This window comes from Scyliorhinus canicula, chromosome 12 (assembly GCF_902713615.1).
Source record: "Scyliorhinus canicula chromosome 12, sScyCan1.1, whole genome shotgun sequence".
NCBI classification, from domain to species: Eukaryota; Metazoa; Chordata; class Chondrichthyes; order Carcharhiniformes; family Scyliorhinidae; genus Scyliorhinus; species Scyliorhinus canicula.
Window position 1 is genome coordinate 150,086,077 of NC_052157.1, and position 22,167 is coordinate 150,108,243.

Sequence of the window (22,167 nt, forward strand, 5' to 3'; positions counted from 1 at the left end):
TCCACTTGGCCGACTGAATCATGTTGATGTGCTTTCACCCTCAAAGTAAACTTATATAACAAATTATATTGAGATAATGTCTTTACCTGAATAAAATATCCCAAGGTGTTTCTTTGGAGCATTACATACTGGGTGACAAACTCTCAAAGAAACAATTAGGGGACATTTTGGCGTGGGGGACTGTACATGTAGCCAGGGGGCGCTGCTGAACCTGTGAGACCAGGGGAGTGGACTGCTGAACCGTCCAATTGGGCAGCCTGAGGAGTGCAGCTGCCTACCGTGCGAGTGCAATAGTTTTAAATACCCAAACTATGTGAAAAATGGCATCCCGGTAAGCCTCAACCTCGGGCACAGGACAATAGCCCTGATTACGGAATGCAACTGTAAAATCTGGGATGGTTGATCGCCCTGATCATGAGGCAACAATTAGACACTGAGCCTCCCTCTAAGGATCAGCTGATGCAGAGCTGTCTCAGGGAGATGCAGACCTGTAAAAGATAAATCGCATGGAGAAAGCGTAGGCAGCACGTTCAAGCACAAATCTCAGTCCCCAAATAACTTTTCAAATTTCATTTCAGCCCTGATATTTCATCCCACCCTGGATCGAGGTTGCTGCTAAAATGTAAAGGCTGCCTGACCAATCGGACCAACCACAAAAGCGGTCAGGCCACGCTTTTGAGATCAATCAAATGTAAGAAAGACAATAAACTTTGGGATAAAGCAAAAAAAAGGCCGCTCCTGATAGGGGCAGTGACCGAAGGAACGTAACAAAGATCAATGGAAACTTAAAAACATCAAATAAGAGTGCAATTAAAGCGGTCGGGCTGTGTAAAATTGTGTTTAATTAGTCGCTTAATGGGCTAAATTGCCTGCTTGATTTTTAGCCGGGACGCTTCTGACTCTCGAGCGTGCCCACCGACTGAAATATCGTGCGAGTGCGCCATGATGTTGGGAAGCGCAGCCGACGTCTTCCTGCACGATTTTATGCACTTCTGGGTCAGGCCCGAGCAACGTAAAATTCTGGCCTACAAGTGGAAGAGATAAATGAAATGAAAATCGCTTATTGTCACAAGCAGGCTTCAAATAAAGTTACTGCCAAAAGCAGAAAAGATAAAGATAAAGGATAAAGAGCATCCAAAGACAACACCAGACAAAGTTCATTAGCTGGCCCGTTGAGTCTTCCTCGTCAAAGGAAATGTAAAGTGTGACAATTTAGTTAGTTGTGCCCCTTAAGGACATTGTGTGCTCTTTGTTATTAAAACCCACAGTCTCAGAGCAGCACGGTGACACAGTGGGTTTGCCCTGTTGCCTCACGGCGCCTTGGTCCCAGGTTCGATCCTGGCTCTGGGTCACTGGCCGTGTGGAGTTTGCACATTCTCCCCGTGCTTGCGTGGGTTTCGCCCCCACAACCTAAAGTTGCGCAGGGTAGGTGGATTGGCCACGCTAAATTGCCCCTTAATTGGATACACTAAATTTATATTTAAATAAACACAGCCTCCCTCAGGTTTCATTGAGAAAAAGCAGAATGAGTCCTCGCCAACTATCCTGAGTCTCAAAAAACAGATCTTCATCTGGCCAGTCAGCTTGCTGCCAGCAGATTGTAAACTGTGCTTCCACAGTGATTCCCATTCCCAAAGCACTTCACTGGAGTGGTGCCATGAAAGGCGCTATATAAATACAAACCTCAGAGTTTTTTCAGCGGGTGGGTGCGCGGCCCCTTTAAATCTGCCGCTGACGGCGCTGAGAGGCGGTGCCGGAGATGGGAGAGCGGCACTGGAGGTGGGTGAGCGCGGGAGCGGCCCGGGGGCGCTGGCATTCGGTGTACGGGCACCGCCGGTCAGTTGGTTGACCGGGTGACCGAGCCTGAGGCCGACCCCGTTGCCACGGGTGACCGAGCCTGAGGCCTACCCCGGGCTTTCAGGCGGCTCTCGCGGGGGTGAGGTTAGATTAGTCAGGCGGCTTTGACGACCGTGCTCCTGCTTTGCGGGGAGCAGGATCTGCGGCACCCAGTCCTTCCATGGAGCCTTTGCCCACTCGCCGTGCTAGCGGAGCCGGAAACAACTTGAACCCTTCCTCAGGCACTGCCCCCAATGAATGCCCTTTCAATAATTAAAAAAACCTGAATGTAAATAGTGTCTTTCGGAAAATCAGGGCGTCCCAAAGTGCTTTAGAGCCGAGGAAGTGCTTTTGAAGTGTGGTAACTGTTGTAATTTAAGACATTGCGGCAATCAATTTGTGCACAGCAAGATCCCACACACAGCAAGGTGATGATTTGCTTTCAGTGGAAGGAAAGGCCAGTTCAGTATTTTCAAATCCCAAAGCCTGTCTACCATCTATAAGGCACAAGTCGGTTGTGTGATGGAATGAATACTCTCTCTCTCCTTGCCTGAATGAGTGCAGCGCCAACAACGCTTGGCACCATCCAGGACAAAGTAGCCCGCTTGATTAACACTCCATCCGCCACCTTCCATCATTCACTTCCTCCACCACCAACACACAGTGGCGGCAGTGTGTACCATCTGCAAGATGCACTGGAGCAATTCACCAAGGCTGCATTGAGAACATTTTCCAAACCCACAACTGCCACCTAGAATTGTGGGCGCCATTCTCTGCACTCACGACAGTGCGGAGAATAGCGGGCGCCGTAAATTTTTACGGCCATGCTGGTCTGACGCCCTCCCGCTATTCTTCCCCCCCCACGCCCGCCTCCCGACATGAATCGCTGCCCGCCGTTTTTTTACAGCGAGCAGCGATTCTCAGCTGGCCGATGGCCCGAATTCCAAGGCCTTTACGACCGTTTTATGAACGTCAAACACACCTGGTCTGACTGTTCGTAAAAACAGCCGTAAAGTCCCGATCTGGGGAACCATGGCACCGATTGGCATGGCAGTACCATGGCCGTGCCAAGGGTGCCATGGGCCTGCGATCGGTGGGCACCGATCGTGGGCAGCGGGTACTTACCCCGCGCACTCTTTATCCTTCCGCCGCCCTGCTGTATCCATTCGCGGGGCGGCTGAGGGGCATACCGGCCTGCGCATGCGTGGGTTTCACGCAAATGCGTGATGACGTCATACGCGCATACGCGGGTTGGAGTCGTCCAATGCGCGGCTGACGTCATGTGACGCGTCAACCGTCGCAAACTCTGGCTAGCGGGCTTAACGAAATTCGTTACGCCCGCGATGCCGGAGTTCACGGCCGCGGGATGCTAGCCCTGACCGGGGACCAGAATTGGTTCCCGGTAGGGGGGGGCGGAGGCTGGCGTCAAACCGGCCCGTTTTTTACGCCAGCCTCACGATTTCTCCCGGGTGCGGAGAATCACGCCCTGTATTTTTTAAACTTTTTACTCTGGGACCTACTGTTACCAAACGGCCGACCTTCAGGACCCATATCGGCCGACTTTAATTGAGCAGGTTATTGCTGTATAAGTGCTACCTGATAGCACTCTCAATGACGCCTTCTGTTATTATTCTGATGAGGTTGTGATTGGATTTGTGCTGCTTTCTGTGGGCAGGACAATTTTCCACATTGCTGGGTATTCCAGTGTTGCAGCTGTACTGGAATAGCTTGGCGAGGAGTTAGTTCTGGAGCACAAGTCTTCAGCATTATTGTCAAATGTCGTCATGGCCCATAACCGTTGCTCTATCTAATGCCTTCAGCTGCTTTGTAATATCACGTGGAGTGAATAGAATTTGCTGAAGACTGCCATATTGGGGACCTTGGTAGAATGCTGAGATGGATCATCCACTCAGCACTTCTGACTGAAGATGGTTGCAGATACCTCAGCCTTGTCTTTTGCACCAATATGCTGGGCTTCACCATCATTGAGGGTGGGGTTATTTGTGGAACCTTTCTCTGGTAATCGTTTAATGGTCCACCACATTCATGACTGGGGTTTGGTGTTACTGCTCATTGCCTTGTGAGCAATTCGAGATGGGAAATAAATGCTAACCTTGTCATGACACTCATCCATTTTCATAGTTTCTCATTTCCCTATTTTCTGAAAAGTTGAAAGGAACTTGTCAAAAAATGCCATTTGTAAAAATGAAAGTACATGATGGTAATTTCAGACATGATTTCATTGCATCATTACATTCAATTCAGAGTCCACTAAAATTATTGTGCAAACTAACTAAAAGGATGGGGGGACCACATATGAAATAGGAACAGAAGTAGGCCAATCAGCCCCTTAAGGCTGCTCTGCCATTCAATTAGATCATGTTTGAGGTTTTGCCATGTTCCCATCTCTCCCAATAACCTTTGATTCCCTTGCCTAACAAGAATCTATCTACTTCTGTCTTCATGATCTCATTTCCACCATCCTCTGAGCAGGGAGTTCCAAAGTCACACAACCCTCAGAAATGTCTCCTCGCCTCTGTCCTAAAAGAGCAACCCTTAGTTCTGGACAAACCGTCAAGAGGAAACATCCATTCATGTCCACCAAATCAAGACCATTCAGGATCTTGTATACTTCAACAAATCATCCCTCCCTCTTCTGAACTCCACTGGAAACAAGTCTAACCTGTCCTCATAATTTGTCAGCCCTCTCCCTCCAGATATCAGCATAAAAGCAAATTACTGCGGATGCTGGAATCTGAAAGGAAAGGGAAAATGCTGGAAAATCTCAGCAAGTCTGGCAGCATCTGTGGGGAGAGAAAAGAGCTAACATTTTGAGTCCAATGAAATGAAAATCGCTTATTGTCACGAGTAGGCTTCAATGAAGTTACTGTGAAAAGCCCCTAGTCGCCACATTCCGGTGCCTTTTTGGGAATGGTACGGAATGGGGGGAGGGGAAGGGTGCAGGAAAGGTGGATAAGATTGGGGGGGGAATTAAATGTATATCCACCTTTCCTGCACCTTTCTCCTCTTTGCTTCCCCTTCCCCTCTCCCCACACCTACAGTTCATCCTCTAATGTTACTTTCCGTGCTGTTTGACCTTTCACATCTTTTGTCCTCTCTGGGGACTGCCATTAACACTCTTTCCCCTTGGTATCTGTGCCAAATAGCACCCAGTTTCCCTAGATTTATGTGGCTCTGACTCCTCTTTCATTCTCACTCCATAGTATAAATATTTCCCACTTGCTCTGTCTGTTAGCTTTGACAAAGAGTCACGGACTCGAAAAGTTGGCTCTTTTCTCTCCCTACAGATGCTGCCAGACTTGCTGAGATTTTCCAGCATTTTCCCTTTCCTTCCAGATATCAATATAGTAAATCTCTTTCCAATGCATTTGCATCCTTACAGATATAGCAAAACTATATAAACTGATTTTTCTTCTGCTGGGTATTGCAAGAACTGAGTCATTTTGCAAATGTTCATGAATTTATTCACCCATCTTAGAACATAGAACAGTACAGCACAGAACAGGCCCTTCGGCCCTCAATGTTGTGCCGAGCCATGATCACCCTACTCAAACCCACGTATCCACCCTATATCCGTAACCCAACAACCTCCCCCTTAACCCTACTTTTATTAGGACACTACGGGCAATTTAGCATGGCCAATCCACCTAACCCGCACATCTTTGGACTGTGGGAGGAAACCGGAGCACCCGGAGGAAACCCACGCACACAGGGGGAGGACGTGCAGACTCCACACAGACAGTGACCCAGCCGGGAATCGAACCTGGGACCCTGGAGCTGTGAAGCATTTATGCTAACCACCATGCTACCCTGCTGCCCTGTAGGGTACCATGTATTTCAGAAAATACATAAAATGTGATTTGCACAAGAACCATAATGTGCCAGCTTGATGACCTAATTATGTTGTATGTGGCGAAGTACTGGGCAAGTATCTTCTAATTTGTGGTCTAGTAAGTTGACATACACATCGACTTGTGCATTTCAGGTTGGAGCATTGACTGATCAACATACGCATAGAATGCCCCCTTTAGCAGGTGCAGATCTTGTCCGGACACCAGTCCAGTTATACCGGTATCTCTTGCGATGTTGCAAGGAACTTCCCGCAGAAAACATGCAGCGGCATTACAAGCATGCAATAAGGCAGGTTTGTAGATGGTTGAAAATCCAGCTTTTTATTTCAATATTTTTGTGGTTATTGCATATAAGGTGGGGCTTGCAGTAGATTTTATATTTTAAATCTCAATTCATTTCAGTTTTTCAATTTTTAATTCTGAAAATGAGCATTGAAAATGTTGGTATCCACAGAGAGAAGAAAGATGTAGAATCATAGAATATTACAACACAGAAGTACAAGGGAGCGCTTCTCCCAAAAGGGAACAGAGAGGCTACACACAGCCCCATTTTATACAGTGGGGAGCTCTGCTTGCCGGAACTCCACAGTGTAGTGAGAGATTGGGATGCCATTTTTAAATGGCATCCTGATCTCCGCAGCCCCCAAAACAAAACCCTGGCACTGCTAGGGTGCCCAAGTGGCACCAGAAGTGGTAGGGTACCATTACCATCCTGCCCATAGGGCATGCAGCTGGGGGCCTTCGATCCCCTGGAGGACCCCCACAAGTGCCGGTCGGTCTGTACCTGTTTTTGGGGACCAGTGCTAAATGGCACTTGTGCGAGGCTAAGGGGTTTAATCCCAAGGCCTTGGGTACCCAGGGAATCTGCACATTAGAGCGAGGCTTACTGCATTGCTCTAATATGCAGATTTGCCAAATAAATGGTCCCGCCCATTGTGGGCAGGGTTTGCATCGCAAGATCGCGTTGAATCTCGCAAGGCGTGGCGAGCTGGGTAGATCCCAGGAGCAGCCACGCTGTGCCGCGGCGAACTGCTTTTCAGGCGTAGCGTGGGCGTTGGTTGGTGCCACTTATGTTTTTCATCTCTGGCTTTACAAACTGTTTTACCTCCCTGCCCCAATTTTGAGGATTTTGTACATCTGAATGCAATAAGTCTCTCTGTTCTTATTCTATACATGTAATGTATATTTCTTCCATATTATTTCTCCCATATTTTTCATTCCAAAATGTGTACGCCGCATTTCTTTCCGTTAGATTTCATCTGACACGAATCTCAGTAACTTGAATCTGTAATCCTCAAGCCATTCAAAGTTGTCTTGGTTAAACAATTTGTTTTTCCACAATGTTTCCTTTCTGTATCTGGCTCCAAATCATTTGTGTATATTGAGGGATTCACCCATTCATCCCATTGACGCTGTTCTGCCAATCAATTAGATCATAGCTATTTCCATCCACCTGCCTTGGCTCAAAATCCTTGTCAACAAATAATGTTTTGATCTTCGATTTAAATTTTATCATTTGAGCTAGCGACTTCTTTTTCCTAACTTGTTTGACTGACCTGGCTCTGTCAGGTTATGTACCCTTGCCCTAGACTCGCCAGCCACCATAAAACGTTTCTATGTATCTACCCTACTGATTCCTTCAAGTCACACCATAACCTTCTATATTCCAAAGAATAGAAGCCTAGTTTATCTAATCCCTCCATGTGATCTAACCGTTGGGTTTTGCCATTCATTGCGAATGGAATGCAGTAGTGTTGGCACTGTATATAGAGTATTGACGAGACTACATCTGGAGTATTAGGTTACTATCAGGTTCTGTCAGCTTACTACCAACAGCCTCTGCTGACACTTGATTAAGCCAATTCTTCTGTATTTAGGGAGGATATCTTGCCAATGGAATTTTTATGCCCAAAGCCTTTACTTGTGGCTTATCTTATAGAACATAGAACGATACAGCGCAGTACAGGCCCTTCGGCCCACGATGTTGCACCGACATGGGAAGTCAAAAACTAAAGGCCATCTAACCTACACTATGCCATTATCATCCATATGCTTATCCAATAAACTTTTAAATGCCCTCAATATTGGCGAGTTCACTACTGTTGCAGGTAAGGCATTCCACGGTCTCACCACTCTTTGCGTAAAAAACCTACCTCTGACCTCTGTCCTATATCTATTACCCCTCAATTTAAGGCTATGTCCCCTCGTGCTAGCCACCTCCATCCGCGGGAGAAGGTTCTCACTGTCCACCCTATCTAACCCTCTGATCATTTTGTATGCCTCTATTAAGTCACATCTTAACCTTCTTCTCTCTAACGAAAACAACCTCAAGTCCATCAGCCTTTCCTCATAAGATTTTCCCTCCATACCAGGCAACATCCTGGTAAATCTCCTCTGCACCCGTTCCAAAGCTTCCACGTCCTTCCTATAATGAGGCGACCAGAACTGTACGCAATACTCCAAATGCGGCCGTACCAGAGTTTCGTACAGCTGCAACATGACCTCATGGCTCCGGAACTCAATCCCTCTACCAATAAAGGCCAACACACCATAGGCCTTCTTCACAACCCTATCAACCTGGGTGGCAACTTTCAGGGATCTATGTACATGGACACCGAGATCCCTCTGCTCATCCACACTGCTAAGAATTTTACCATTAGCCAAATATTCCGCATTCCTGTTATTCTTTCCAAAGTGAATCACCTCACACTTCTCTACATTAAACTCCATTTGCCACCTCTCAGCCCAGCTCTGCAGCTTATCTATGTCCCTCTGTAACCTGCAACATCCTTCCACACTGTATACAACTCTACCGACTTTAGTGTCGTCTGCAAATTTACTCACCCAACCTTCTGTGCCCTCCTCTAGGTCATTTATAAAAATGACAAACAGCAACGGCCCCAGAACAGATCCTTGTGGTACGCCACTCGTAACTGAACTCCATTCTGAACATTTGCCATCAACCACTACTCTCTGTCTTCTTTCAACTAGCCAATTTCTGATCCACATCTCTAAATCACCCTCAATCCCCAGCCTCCGTATTTTCTGCAATAGACGACCGTGGGGAACCTTATCAAACGCTTTACTGAAATCCATATACACCACATCAACTGCTCTACCCTCGTCTACCTGTTCAGTCACCTTCTCAAAGAACTCAATAAGGTTTGTGAGGCATGACCTACCCTTCACAAAACCATGCTGACTATCCCTAATCATATTATTCCTATCTAGATGATTATAAATCGTATCTCTTATAATCCTCTCCAAGACTTTACCGACAACAGACGTGAGGCTCACCGGCATATAGTTACCGGGGTTATCTCTACTCCCCTTGAACAAAGGGACCACATTTGCTATCCTCCAGTCCTCTGGCACTATTCCTGTAGCCAATGATGACATAAAAATCAAAGCCAAAGGCTCAGAAATCTCTTCCCTGGCTTCCCAGAGAATCCTAGGACAAATCCCATCAGGCCCCGGGGACTTATCTATTTTTACCTTGTCCAGAATTGCCAACACTTCTTCCCTACGCACCTCAATGCCATCCATTCTAATAGCCTGGGTCTCAGCATTCTCCTCCACAACATTATCTTTTTCCTGAGTGAATACTGACAAAAAGCATTCATTTAGTATCTCGCTTATCTCCTCCGCCTCCACACACAACTTCCCACCACTGTCCTTGACTGGCCCTACTCTTACCCTAGTCATTCTTTTATTCCTGACATACCTATAGAAGGCTTTTGGGTTTTCCTTGATCCTACCTGCCAAAGACTTCTCGTGTCCCCTCCTTGCTCGTCTTAGCTCTCTCTTTAGATCCTTCCTCGCTTCTTTGTAACTATCAAGCGCCCCAACTGAAACTTCACGCCTCATCTTCACATAGGCCTCCTTCTTCCTCTTAACAAGAGATTCCACTTCTTTGGTAAACCACGGTTCACTCGCTCGACCCCTTCCTCCCTGCCTGACTGGTACGTACTTATCAAGAACATGCAATAGCTGTTCCTTGAACAAGCTCCACATATCCAGTGTGCCCAACCCTTGCAGCCTACTTCTCCAACCTACACATCCTAAGTCATGTCTAATGGCAACATAATTGCCCTTCCCCCAGCTATAACTCTTGCCCTGCGGGGTATACTTATCCCTTTCCATCACTAACGTAAAGGTCACCGAATTGTGGTCACTGTTTCCAAAGTGCTCACCTACCTCCAGATCTAACACCTGGCCTGGTTCATTACCCAAAACCAAATCCAATGTGGCCTCGCCTCTTGTTGGCCTGTCAGCATATTGTGTCAGGAAATCCTCCTGCACACATTGTACAAAGAACAACCCATCTAATGTACTCGAACTATATCTTTTCCAGTCAATATTTGGAAAGTTAAAGTCTCCCATAACAACTAACCTGTTACTTTCGCTCTTTTCCAGAAACATCTTCGCCATCCTTTCCTCTACATCCCTAGAACTATTAGGTGGCCTATAGAAAACTCCCAACAGGGTGACCTCTCCTTTCCTGTTTCTAACCTCAGCCCATACTACCTCGGAAGAAGAGTCCCCATCTAGCATCCTTTCCGCCACCGTAATACTGTCCTTGACTAGCAGCGCCACACCTCCCCCTCTTTTGCCCCCTTCTCTGAGCTTACTAAAACACCTAAACCCCGGAACCTGCAACAACCATTCCTGTCCCTGCTCTATCCATGTCTCTGAAATGGCCACAACATCGAAGTCCCAGGTACCAACCCATGCTGCCAGTTCCCCTACCTTATTTCGTATACTCCTGGCATTGAAGTAGACACACTTCAAACCACCTACCTGAACACTGGCACCCTCCTGCGAAGTCAAATCTGTGCTCCTGACCTCTATACTCTCAATCTCCCGTACCCCAAAACTACAATCCAGGTTCCCATGCCCCTGAAAACTTTTACCAGATCATTTAAATTAATTGCATCTACCTCGTATCCGCATTCCAATCTGGGGTGGCCCTGGAGAAGGAACACGTGTCCATCAGTATGTTCAAGGCCTTCTGTGATTTGGCCATTGCCCGATGTCTGTTGTATAATCAATCACAAACAAGATTTGTTTTTTTTTTCTTTATTCTTTTGTAGGATATGGGTGTCACTGGAAAAGCCAGCATTTGTTGCCCATTCCTAATTGTCCTTGAACCACTTGGGCCATTTGGAGTTGACCACATTGCTGCGTATCTGGAGGCACATTTAGGTCCGGCTGAGTAAGGATGGGAGATTTCCTCCCACAAAGGACATTAGTGAAACAGATGGGTTTTTCCAACAAATTTATTTTATGTCTGAGCGGCGCAGTGGTTAGCACTGCTCCTCATGGCGCCAAGGACTCGAGTTCGATCCCGGCCCCGGGTCACTGTGTGGAGTTTGCACATTCTCCCGGTGTCTGTGGGTCTCACCCCCACAACCCAAAAATGTGCAGGGTAGGTGAATTGGCCATGCTAAATTCCCCCTTAATTGGGGAGGTGGGGGGGGGGGAGAGAATTGGATACTCTAAATTAAAAAAAATATATATATTTCATGTCAAGCTTCCTGCAGTTTGATTGGACTCATGGTTAGTTTTTAAGTTGTGCCCTCTTAAAAGCAGTGCTGAATTTGATTCGGTAGGGAACCAACCCAGTGCCATCACCTACAAGTCCAATTAAAATAGATGTAACTTTAAATCTTACGGTATCTGCTGCTGCATCCTGCTCAAAGAACGTCTGGGCAGAATAGACAGTTGAGATTCAACGCGCAGAGTTTCATCGCTGGTTGTGTTTGGTTTCAACTGTTCGTGCAGATGCTGTGCGAGCACATGGTTTAGAGGAGGTGTTGTCTGTGATAGACCTGGCGGTGGAAGTAGCAAATCAGAGATAGGTGATCATTGTTTGGGGGTGGAGCCTGTTGCTCACCAGAAGACGCCAGCAGATTGAAAAAGTTGGGCAAGAAGCGGGAGCGAATTTAAGAGCACCAGCAGAATATTGTTTTCCAATTTCCCCATTTAGTATAGCACTCGTCAGGAGTGTTTGAGTTTGAGTTCACATCATGAAGCCTCGGAGTAACGTTTAAATCGGTGTTCTCATTACTTCATGCATATCTTACTTAAGCTACGAGTGCTCGATGTTCCGATTTTGGACTCAAGAGCCTGAAATTTTAAGTAGAGCAAAACAGCAAATAAGAATAACATAGAATTGTGCAAACTGTTCATGATTTGTATCGGGACATCCCAGAATTAAGTGAATAGATGGGATGACAAATGAAACACTTGTACAGAGTTCACTGTATTCATACAGCATCCAATTTGTGCTTTGAGACATCGCACACTGATCAGCAATGGCATGAGTAATCTTTCTAATTACAGCGGTCACATGATGGACTTTTACAATTTGGATGTTTGAACGAATTATAATTAATAGTTTAGCCTTACTTGTAAGATATTTTTACACAAAATTAAATTACATTTGGGGGTGAGGCTGCTGTGCAATTTTGGTAATGCCCAGAGGCCTTGACCAACCTTCAAATTTGCATTCACACCTTTAGCATACGATCAGAGATAGGCGATCATTGTGTGGGAGGAGGAAGTTGGTGAGGAGGAAGTTGGTGAAAAGTTATTTATTGAAACGAATACCTTTTTAAGAGATGACAGCGAAAGCTCCAGCCCAGGTGTTTGCTTCCTTGTGTAAAATTGGAAACAAAATACTATTTCTCAACATTCCTGAGGTAATGGAGTATCACCCAGGGTGTCTGCTGGTTAGTCATATCAAGTTACTGTACTACCTCCGCAAGTAAATCCACACCTAACAATAGGCTCAATATGCACGGTAGCACAGTGGGTAGCTTCACAGCTCCAGGGTCCCAGGTTCGATTCCCGGCTTGGGTCACTGTCTGCGTGGAGTCTGTACGTTCTCCCCGTGTCTGCATGGGTTTCCTCCGGGTGCTCCGGTTTCCTCCCACAGTCCAAAGATGTGCAGGTTAGGTGGATTGGCCATGCTAAATTGCCCTTAGTGTCCAAAAATGGCCTCCTTCTGCACTGTAAATTCTATGATTATCAATTATAGTTCCTCTGTTTAAATAGGCAGCTGTCCCACTTACAGGACTGACCTACCAGAGGTGGCAAGCCAGAGGTAGTAATAATAATAATAATAAGCGCTTATTGTCACAAGTAAGCTTCAATGAGGTTACTGTGAAAAGCCTCTAGTCGAACAGGGGCCGGAATGTGGCGACTAGGGGCTTCTCACAGTAACTTCATTACAGTGTTAATGTAAACCGACTTGTTATAAAAATAAAGATTATTATTATTATTATCAGTCGTGGCTTTGGAAGGTGCTGTTGAAAGAGCCTTGGTCAGTTGCTCAGTGAATCTTGTAGCTGGTTGTCCCCTTACAAACTTATTGTCCCCTAACAAACAATCGCAACAATAAAATCGCCTCTTCCCCACTCTCTGCCCCCCACACTACCTGCATATTCCAAACTCCGTTGTTCCAGTTCCTCCGTCTCCCATCAACGTTCAGTTCTCCTCCAGTTCATGATCTTTAATAAATTTATTGGCCTCCTCTGGGGTTTCAAAATAGTACTCCTGGCATTCATAAGTCACCCACAGTTTCGCTGGGTACAACACCCCGAACCCGATCTGCCTTTGATTAAAGAGCTGCCTTGGCCCTTTTGAACCCAGCACGCCTTTTTGCCAGGCCCGCTCCAATGTCCTGGTAGATTCGGACCTTGTTCCACTCCCATTCGCAGTGTCGCTGCAGGATCTTCCCCTTCTCCACAAACCTGTGGAGTCTCACAATCGCTGCCCTCGGCGGCTCCCCCGCCCTTGGCTTCTGCCTTGGAGACCTGAGCACTCTATCCATCTCTGGAGCCTTGACCAACACCCCCTCCAGCATCCTTGAAACGTATCTCGTAGCACTCGTGCAATCCACACCTTCAGGCAGGTCAACAATACACAGGTTCTGCCTTCCAGATCTAGTCTCCTGCTCCCCTACGTTTGCCCTTAGTGACTTGTAAAGGTCCTCCAATGCCACCACCCGATCACTGTGGTCGGACATCACCCTCTCCATCTCTCCTGTGCCTCCGAGCACTTCTCAACTCTCTTCATCGAGCTACCGCTCCTTCGATCGGTCTTCTGCATCTCCTTTCGTTGCTGGTGGAATGGTAGCACAATGGCTAGCATTGTTGCTTCACAGCTCCAGGGTCCCAGGTTCAATTCCCGGGCTTGGGTCACTGTCTGTGTGGAGTTTGCACGTTCTCCCCGTGTCTGCGTGGGTATCCTCTGAGTGCTCTGCCCCCCCCCCCCCCAACACACACACACACACACACACACACACACACACACACACAGTCCAAAGATGTACAGGATCCGTGCATTGGCCATGCTAAATTGCCCTTTGTGTACAAAAAGCAAATGTGGGGTTACTGGGTTGCGGGGATAGGGTGGCCGTCTGGATTTGGGTGGGGTGCTCCTTCCAGGGGCCGGTGCAGACTCGGTGGGCCAAATGGCCTCCATCTGCACTGTAGATTCTATGAACACCCCTCTGATGAATGCCATCAACTGATCCATCTGGGGTTTTCCAGCATGCGACAACCTTACCCTTCCGCCATCTTTCTAACTGTTGCTGCGCCATAGGTCGCTTCCAGTTCTTTGGCCAGATCTTTAACCTTCTGCCGGGTCTGATAACCAGCAGACATGCCACTCCCTGGGGGAACTTCTCCTCCACACCTTCAGCTACACTTTCCCATCGAAATTCCTTCATTGTCAGTTTAAAAAGAGCTCAAATCAGCGCCTTCGAGCTGAAGCTGCCCTGTGTGCGACCACTCACTCCATAGCCACCACTGGAAGTCAGGTTGATATATAAATGGCTGCTTTTGGCAAGCTACAGGAGGGCTAGTGCCTATGAACCCATATTCTAACATTAGCTTTTATCTTCAGAAAGAAGGCAGAGGGGATCGGTTGTCCAGTTTTGCCTTTAGCATTCCTAATGGATTGGAATCATTAAGGAGGAAGTTGTAGGACATTGATAAAATGTAGTACAATTAGAGTTAACATGGTTTTGTGAAGGGGAAATCATGTTTGACAGATTTATTAAGATCCTTTGAGGATATAACGAGCTGGGTACCAACAGGGTATTTGGATTTCCATAATTTACCACCTGAAAGGTTACTGGACAATGCAGCAGGTCGTGGTGTTGGGATAATCTACTGGCATGGATTGGCGAGCTAAGGGGAAACAGATTTGGGATTACTGGATCATTTTCAGCCTGGCAAATTTAACTAGTGGGCCGGGATTATCAGTGCTGGGACCACAACTAGTTACAATCAATATTGATGATTTGGATGAAAGGGGCGACTTGATAATACAAGGCTGGTTAAGAAATCACTAATTGTGAGGAGGATGCAAAGAATCTGGAAAAGATATGGATAGGTTAAGTGAGTGGGCACAAAATTGGCAGATGGAGTATAATGTGGGAAAATGTGAACTTGTGTAGCAGCCTGTATACATGGTCCCGGTCTTACTGTATTTGGGCATGGACTGCTTCCACAAGCAGTAATAGAGGCTGGATCATTGAATATATTCAAGGCTGAGTTAGAGAGATTTTTATTGACAATGGAGTAGAGGAATATGGGTGGCTGGTAGGAATGTAGAGCCCAGGCCGCTATCAGATCAACCTTAAATGTTGGAGCAGGCTCAAGAGGCCATTTGGCCTCCTCCTTTTCCTGTGATTTGGTGATCTTTTATGGCCCTCGCTCTTATTTAAACCTAAAGGAGATGGACTGAATCAGAATGCATCCCAGTCCTGTAAGAAAAGCTTCAATAATAAAAGCAAAATACTGAGGATGCTGGAATCTGAAACAAGAACTGCGAATGCTGGACGGACGCAGCAGATCTGGCAGCATCGCTAGAGAGAGTTAACGTTTCGTAGTCCTTTTGGCCCCTCATCAGAACTAAAGAGAAACTGTAACTGGGAGAGATTGCAACAAAATGTATAACCTTAAGCACATGAGACAAATAGCCAGGTGGGGGGTGGGAAAGGAGGGCTATTGCATTGAGAGGATAAATGTATGAGATATTCAAAGCTGTGGAGGTGAATAATGTTGGGGATCGTCCATTCCAAAAAGGTGCAGCATCTCTTCCCATTGGGCACGATGCAGCCTCAAGACTCAACATTGAGTTTGGCAACTTTAGATCGTGAGCTGTCTCCTCCTCCGATCTTTTTCAAGCATCCTCTGTTCTCATTCCAAAAAGAAGCTGAAGGGGAGAATAATATTGCATTTTTCTGCCCCAGCTTTGACTTTTGGAAAAAAAAAACTCAACACACAAACCTGAGGATAAATTCAACGATTTTTCACATTACAGAATTTTAAGGTTCACGCAGATGAAGATGATCCAGAGCGAGTTCAACAAATTATCAAAAGGGCAATTGAAGATGCTGACTGGATCCTGTCTAAAGTAAGTGTGCTCAGCCTATTTTACTACTGGGTTTCTCGATAACTTGTTACGGTGTTCTTGCCTTGATCGTGTGCCATTAGGGAAAAGTGTCAATATTCTGCCCAGCAAAGGCATGTGACATAACAGAGCCAGGCTGTGTTTTCACAGGTCCTGAGAATGGAAATTCCCAAGTGAACAAACTTCACATTTACGATAAGATGTTATTTTTTAAAAATAAATATTTTTATTCCAAACTTTTTAATGATTATCACATAGAAAACAGTCCAATAGAATGGAAATAATGTTACTTTTTAATAATAATAACCCTAACCCCCCCCCAGTTGCTGGTCATGAACAAGTCCTTAAAGAAGGTGATGAACAGGTTCCACCTAGAATAGAACCCTTTAAAATCCACTTCTTGTCCAGATATCTATGGAGACGGACTATGGTTACCCATGGTGGCTCCCTGGATCTGGAGTTTTGTCTCAGCAACTGGTGGTTCCAGTCCACCGTGGGAGGGTTCGCAAAACCCTCCCCCGCCAACTTCCTGAACATCGCCCATGCTCTGTGGCGTTAGTACCTTCAATACTCCCTCTAGCGCAAGGTGCCTGGACCAGTTCTCCTGGCCATCCACCTTGGCCTTCAATACCTTTTTTGATCTAACAACACTCCTGTCTCCAAAGAAGCAATTGGTTACTGTGGTCTGTAACCGCCTCCTCTGCTCCCGAATTGTTGAGCCCTGCGATTCCAATCACTGCTCCACCCTTTCCAAAGTCTCGAGAATTAGGGGGCCCCGCCACCTCAATCACTTTGGACAGGTCCCCCAACATCGCCAGTCTCTGCTTCTGGAATTCCCCTGTGAGGAATTCCACTAACTTCTCTGTTGTCGATTGGGAAGGGCATAGACGACGTGGAGGGCTCTGCCATGTTCTCTTCCGCTCCGCCACGAGGACCTTCTTTCTATCTCGTGTTGTATCCTGTAGACATCCCACACCAGAGGAGGATCCAACAAACTTCAATTACTCCACCGTACGTCCCAAAATATCGCCCGTTATCTGGGCAAAAAGGGCCAAAACCCAAGTCCCAAAGCGGAAGCCACTTTGTGTGCGACCGCTCCCCTCTTAGCTGCCACCGGAAACCATGATTAGATGTTATGTTCACTGTCGGCTTTAGCCATGACTGAATCAACCTCAGCAACTGGTGCCAATTTCAAGGGCACCTTTTCAATCCAAGTGCTATATCCTAGGGCATTGATAGCAACCTACATATGGATTTGCTATGAGTGCTAGTCTATCAAGACTTGCTCACTAATATCATTAGGGAGATGACCAGCATCTAAAAGAGAACTGCCTGTCATGTGCATTTCCTGGAGACAACAATACAGAGAACGTTGGTGGTGGGGGAGCTGCAGGTTGCGTGTCCTCTCGTTCTGTAAATGGAGCATGCAATGGTGGTCAGCAGTTTAAAGTGCCTTGTCTCCAATTCTTTGTTTAACCTTTAATTTTATCTTTTGCAGTATAAAAAGTGAAAACAAATCCGCAGTCCAAGCAAGCAAAATAACAAGGATGAATGAAACTTTAGTCCTAAAGATTTAACATGGAAGGTTGAAGATTAATAGGAACTCAGTCATTGCAAATGTACTAAGAGGGTTTATGCAGAAAGCAAACTTGAATTAGAGAAATGGATTCAGGTGAATGAGTTCAGGTAATCTGTTTTGAAGTTGGGTGAGAGCAAGTTTTATCGACTTTCAATTGAGATCAAATTAAAACCCTTGTGAACTTTAGTTTCTGAACAATGTTTCTGATTTGTATTCGAAGGAAGTGTGTATTCTACTGAATTGTTCCGTAATTGTTTAATGTAAGACAAACACTTTGCTTTTAATGTTGTTCAGCAGACACGTTTTGCCACTGACGTGAGAGATAACCTGAACACGGGCATTTTATGTCATAAGTGTGTTATTGTTAAATTCTGTTCCGTTGACCTCAAAATGTGATGGGTACATTTATGTTTCCCTTTTTAAAAAAAATTAATTTAAGAGCACTCCATTCTCTTCTTCCAAATTAAGGGGCAAATTAGCTTGGCCAATCCATCTAATCTGGGTTATCTTTGGGTTATTGGGTTGAGACCCATGCATACATGGGGAGAATGTGCAAACTCCAAATGGACTGTGACCTGGGGCCAGAATTGAACCCGGGTCCTCGGTGCCGTGAGGCAGCAGTGCTAAGTACTTCGCCACCGTGTTGCTCTTTGTTTCATTTCTAACTACCCACTGAAAGGCACTGCATACTTGATCATGACACATCTTTTGGAATGCAAAGCGACCGGTCTTCACGAGCAAGAAGGTAGACCTCGCACAGTGAGTGCAGGGATACATATAATTTTCTCCTCTTTGAAAAATAAAGATTGTCACTTTGTATTATGGATCATTACAGTAGACTGTATTATCTTTTTAATGCATTAATTCAGCTTAACATTGCAGATTATTGTCCGGTTTCTGTTTTACAATATTGTAATTTCACATTCAATCATTTTAGCTGTGTTACTAATCCCTGTAAACAATAAAATATCTTTTTTTAAATTCTGGATGGAATCCGGTAAACTTTACAGTTTGGTTGACCAGAATCACCCCTGGTCACTGAGGAGCCTCAGTGCTCCGAGAAAAATATCAAGGAGGAAAATATTATTCCTTATTGGGATAATGACTGATAGCTGATGCTTGTGGCAACTTGTATTAACGCGTCAGTACTTGGCATGGGGTGGGGAGGGGGGCGGCTGCTGTTCGTCTACAAAGAAACAGTTGACTACACATCCAAAGGTATTAATTGACTGTGAAATGTTTTGGAATGCCCTGAAGATGTAATACATGCTACAAAGCCCATGCCTTCCTTTGGTGCTCCAAGCCGGGAATTGAACGAGGGACACTGGTATAGTGCTAACTACTATGCTACCGTGCTGCCCACAGTGGTTAGCACAGTGTTAATGTAAGCCTACTTGTGCCAATAAAGATTATTATTATTACTACGCTTTATCCTCGCCTCCATTACTTTGCCCTGCTCTCCCAACCACCCGTTTATTTCCCCAACCCCACCCTCCCCAAGTCATCAGGAAGCAGCAACTGCTCTAATCACATGTACTCCAGTAGCTGGGGCAACACACTACAACGTTTATGCCTTCCTTTCCAAATGAATTCTGTCTTAAATGTTGGGCGTTTGTCAGGTGTTTTTGCTATCCTGATGGTTGCTTTTCCATTTGAGTTGACTTCACGCGAAGTCCTGCACCTGCGTATACCTAAACTCGCTAACCTTCACTAGCTCAAACCTCTCCCGCAGCTCGTCCAATCCCACAAACCTTCCCTCCTAGAACATTTCCCTAACCTCCTCCAGCCTCGCCTCTCTCCACTTCCCATGCATCCCTTTAGTGTCTTGAGTGTGGAAATTTAGAAATTGTTTCAGTGAATGTTTCATATAATGAATTGACTATTGAATTTCAGTGCATTTAGCAATAAGAATGTATCAACTAATTAGTTACAGCAAGGTCTATGTCCAGTGGTGGTGTGAGAAGCCTGTTTTCATGAGACTGCGCAATTCAATGCTGAACTAACTTTGATGGACACCAGTCAATCCTAAATAATGGTTTGATTAATAAATCATCCTCTATAAGTTAACAGACATCCATTTCAACAAATCAGGAGGTCTCATCTGAAAATTAGAAACCAATGAGAGTAAATGAGGGATTCAACCATGGATAAGGATGCCCTTAAAGTAAGACCTCGTGGTCGATTCTCGTTCCTGAATTTCTGCCTTCCTGAATTCTTGAAGCATCCTATTAGTTTATTTTGAAGTGATTTCTTTATGCTTTTATGTTTAATGCCTTTCTTTGCCGTGTATTGGACCCGTTTACATATTGTTTGATATTTTGTTTCTACATTTTAATTCAGTTCTTATGCAAGTGTATGATTAGCAATAAAGTTGTATTTTCAACGCCTCCAATCAACCGGACAATCGAGTCGTATTGGAGGAAGGTAAAACAAGAGTCCCGACGGGCACTGGTGCTCCCTGCCTCCCCGTCCCCATCCACGTTGCGCACCCCCAAGGGCTCAATTGCCAATGCAAATAAAAACGGTGACAGCAGGTGACCGCCTCTATGTAACCCAAAATACCTTGTACTCGTCTCATTCGTACGCACGTTAACCACCGGGGACACATACAAAAGACAAACCCACGTCACAAACTTCGCCCAAACCTACCTAGAGTTTCAAACAATAACCTTCACTCTACCAAGTCAAAGCCCTTCTTCACATCCATGGATACAATAATCTCCTGTGTCCGCCCCCTGACGGAATCATAACTACATTCAACAGCCTCCTAAGGTTACTGAGGAACTGCCTACCCTTCACAAAGCCCGTGTCATCCTCAGAGACCACCTCTGGCACGCACCCCTCCAACCTGCACAACCTTCGCCAATACTTTCATGTCCCTGTTCAACATAGAAATGGGTCTCTAAGACCTACACACCAGTGGGTCCTTCCCCTTTCTCGGGATCAATGAGATCGCCTGTGGTAACCTGCAGGCAACTCATCCCTCTCCATTGCCTCACTAAACATCTCCAACTGATGAGGGGCCACCTCTGTCGCAAACTGTTCAGAAAACTCCGCCGGAAAGCCGTCCGGCCCCTGGGCCTTCCCCGACTGCATTCCCGTAATACACTCCATCACCTCCCTCAACGGCTCATCCAATGCCTGCCTCTTCCCCTCCTCCAGCTCTGGGAGCTCCAACCCATCCAGAAACTGTACCACATGCCCCATCTCTCCAACCGGCTCCGCCTTATACACTTTCTCGTAGAACTCCCGAACACCTCATTTATCTTTTTCAGCTCCAACACCAACTCCCCTTCTCCGCCGTTACCTGCAAAATATTCCTAAACGCTGCCTGATACCGTAGCTGGTGGATCAACATACGGCTCGCCTTGTCCCCCATACTCGTGCTGCACCACCCTCACCCTCCGCAGCTGCCCCACCGTCTTGCCCGTTGTCAACCTTTTAAAAACTGCTACTGCAACCTCTTCCTTTCCACCAACAGTTCCTTTGTGGGGGCCGTCGAGTATCTTCTTATCTACCTCAACTATCTTGTCTAGTAGCCCCCAGTGCTACTCCTGCTAGCCTATGAGCCTTAAAGAAAATTATCTCACCTTGGACCCCGCCTTCAATACCTCCCAAAACACGGCCGCCGATACCTCCCCATTCTGATTTAAGTTCTACATAATTCCTAATCGCCACTCTTGCCTTCTCACAAAATGCCTTGTCTTCGAGAAATCCCGAATCCAAACTCGACCCCAGCCTCTGCACCTGTCCTGAACCAAGCCTCACATCCAGCCATTGCGACGCGCGATCCGAGATCACAATTCCTGCAAATTCCGTACCTACCCTCACCATCAGCACTGCCCGACTTACCACCAAAAAAATCAATCTTGGAGTCAACATTATAAACATGTCTTCTAACACCCCATCAACATCACAAACCTTCCCCCGGATCTCACAAACCTTTCCCCGGAAGTGGCAAAAATGGTGGAGGATGAAGTGTTGAATATGGAAGCTACGGGGGTGGAAGCTGAGGGAAAAGGGAACCCTCTCATGGTTCTGGGAGGGAAGGGAAGGGTGAGAGCAAACGTGCGTGAAATAGAACGGGCGTAATCCAGGACCCGTCATCCATGGTGGAGGCACATTTTCGGGTGGGGAGAAAGGAAGACATCAAAAGCATTAGAATGGAAGGTTGCATTGTCCGAACGGTTGCAACGAAGGTGGAGAAACTGGGTGGATAGAATAATCCTTACAGGAGGTAGGGTGTGTGGATGTGTAGTCAAGGTAATAAAGTAATGGGCTTAGTGACTATTTGTTGATAGCCTATTCCCAGAAATGGAGACAGAGAAAATAGTTGTTTTCGTTACCACTCCCTTGAGCCTTGCAACATTAAATCTGTAATTTAATCTCTCCTGCACTCCACCCATCACAGACCTCTTTTATTGTTCTTTCCACCCTTTCCCTTTCACCTGC

The 22,167-nt window shown here is 46.1% G+C and overlaps 1 protein-coding gene and 1 long non-coding RNA gene across 3 annotated transcripts; one reads left to right on the forward strand and one right to left on the reverse strand.

Annotated features, from left to right (window-relative positions):
• Window positions 1–822: 822 nt before the first annotated feature.
• LOC119975034 lies at window positions 823–2,079 on the reverse strand. Its single transcript, XR_005462644.1, has 2 exons — window positions 1,684–2,079; window positions 823–1,025 (listed from the first exon to the last, which is right to left on the reverse strand). It is a non-coding gene; the product is annotated as an uncharacterized LOC119975034 (long non-coding RNA).
• On the forward strand, window positions 1,665–19,139 carry lyrm9 (LYR motif containing 9). 2 transcript variants are annotated; one of them, XM_038814492.1, is made up of 4 exons: window positions 1,665–1,779; window positions 5,843–6,001; window positions 16,047–16,139; window positions 17,635–19,139. In XM_038814492.1, exons 2-4 carry the CDS (start codon window positions 5,876–5,878, stop codon window positions 17,644–17,646), a joined length of 231 nt encoding a protein of 76 aa, XP_038670420.1. In that variant the 5' UTR covers window positions 1,665–1,779; window positions 5,843–5,875; the 3' UTR covers window positions 17,647–19,139. The 2 variants fall into 2 exon arrangements, with proteins under 2 accessions (XP_038670420.1, XP_038670419.1); XM_038814491.1 differs by lacking the exon at window positions 1,665–1,779 and adding an exon at window positions 1,814–1,836 and having other exon boundaries at window positions 5,843–5,997.
• Window positions 19,140–22,167: the final 3,028 nt, after the last annotated feature.

Bases quoted from the DNA above. Each gene is read 5' to 3' on its own strand.
- lyrm9 (XM_038814491.1), top strand. From the start codon at position 5,876: ATGCCCCCTTTAGCAGGTGCAGATCTTGTCCGGACACCAGTCCAGTTA. The intron at 5,998-16,046 runs GCAGGTTTGTAG...TTCACATTACAG, and splicing joins CATTACAAGCATGCAATAAG to AATTTTAAGGTTCACGCAGA. The intron at 16,140-17,634 runs GTAAGTGTGCTC...TATCTTTTGCAG, and splicing joins CTGACTGGATCCTGTCTAAA to TATAAAAAGTGAAAACAAAT.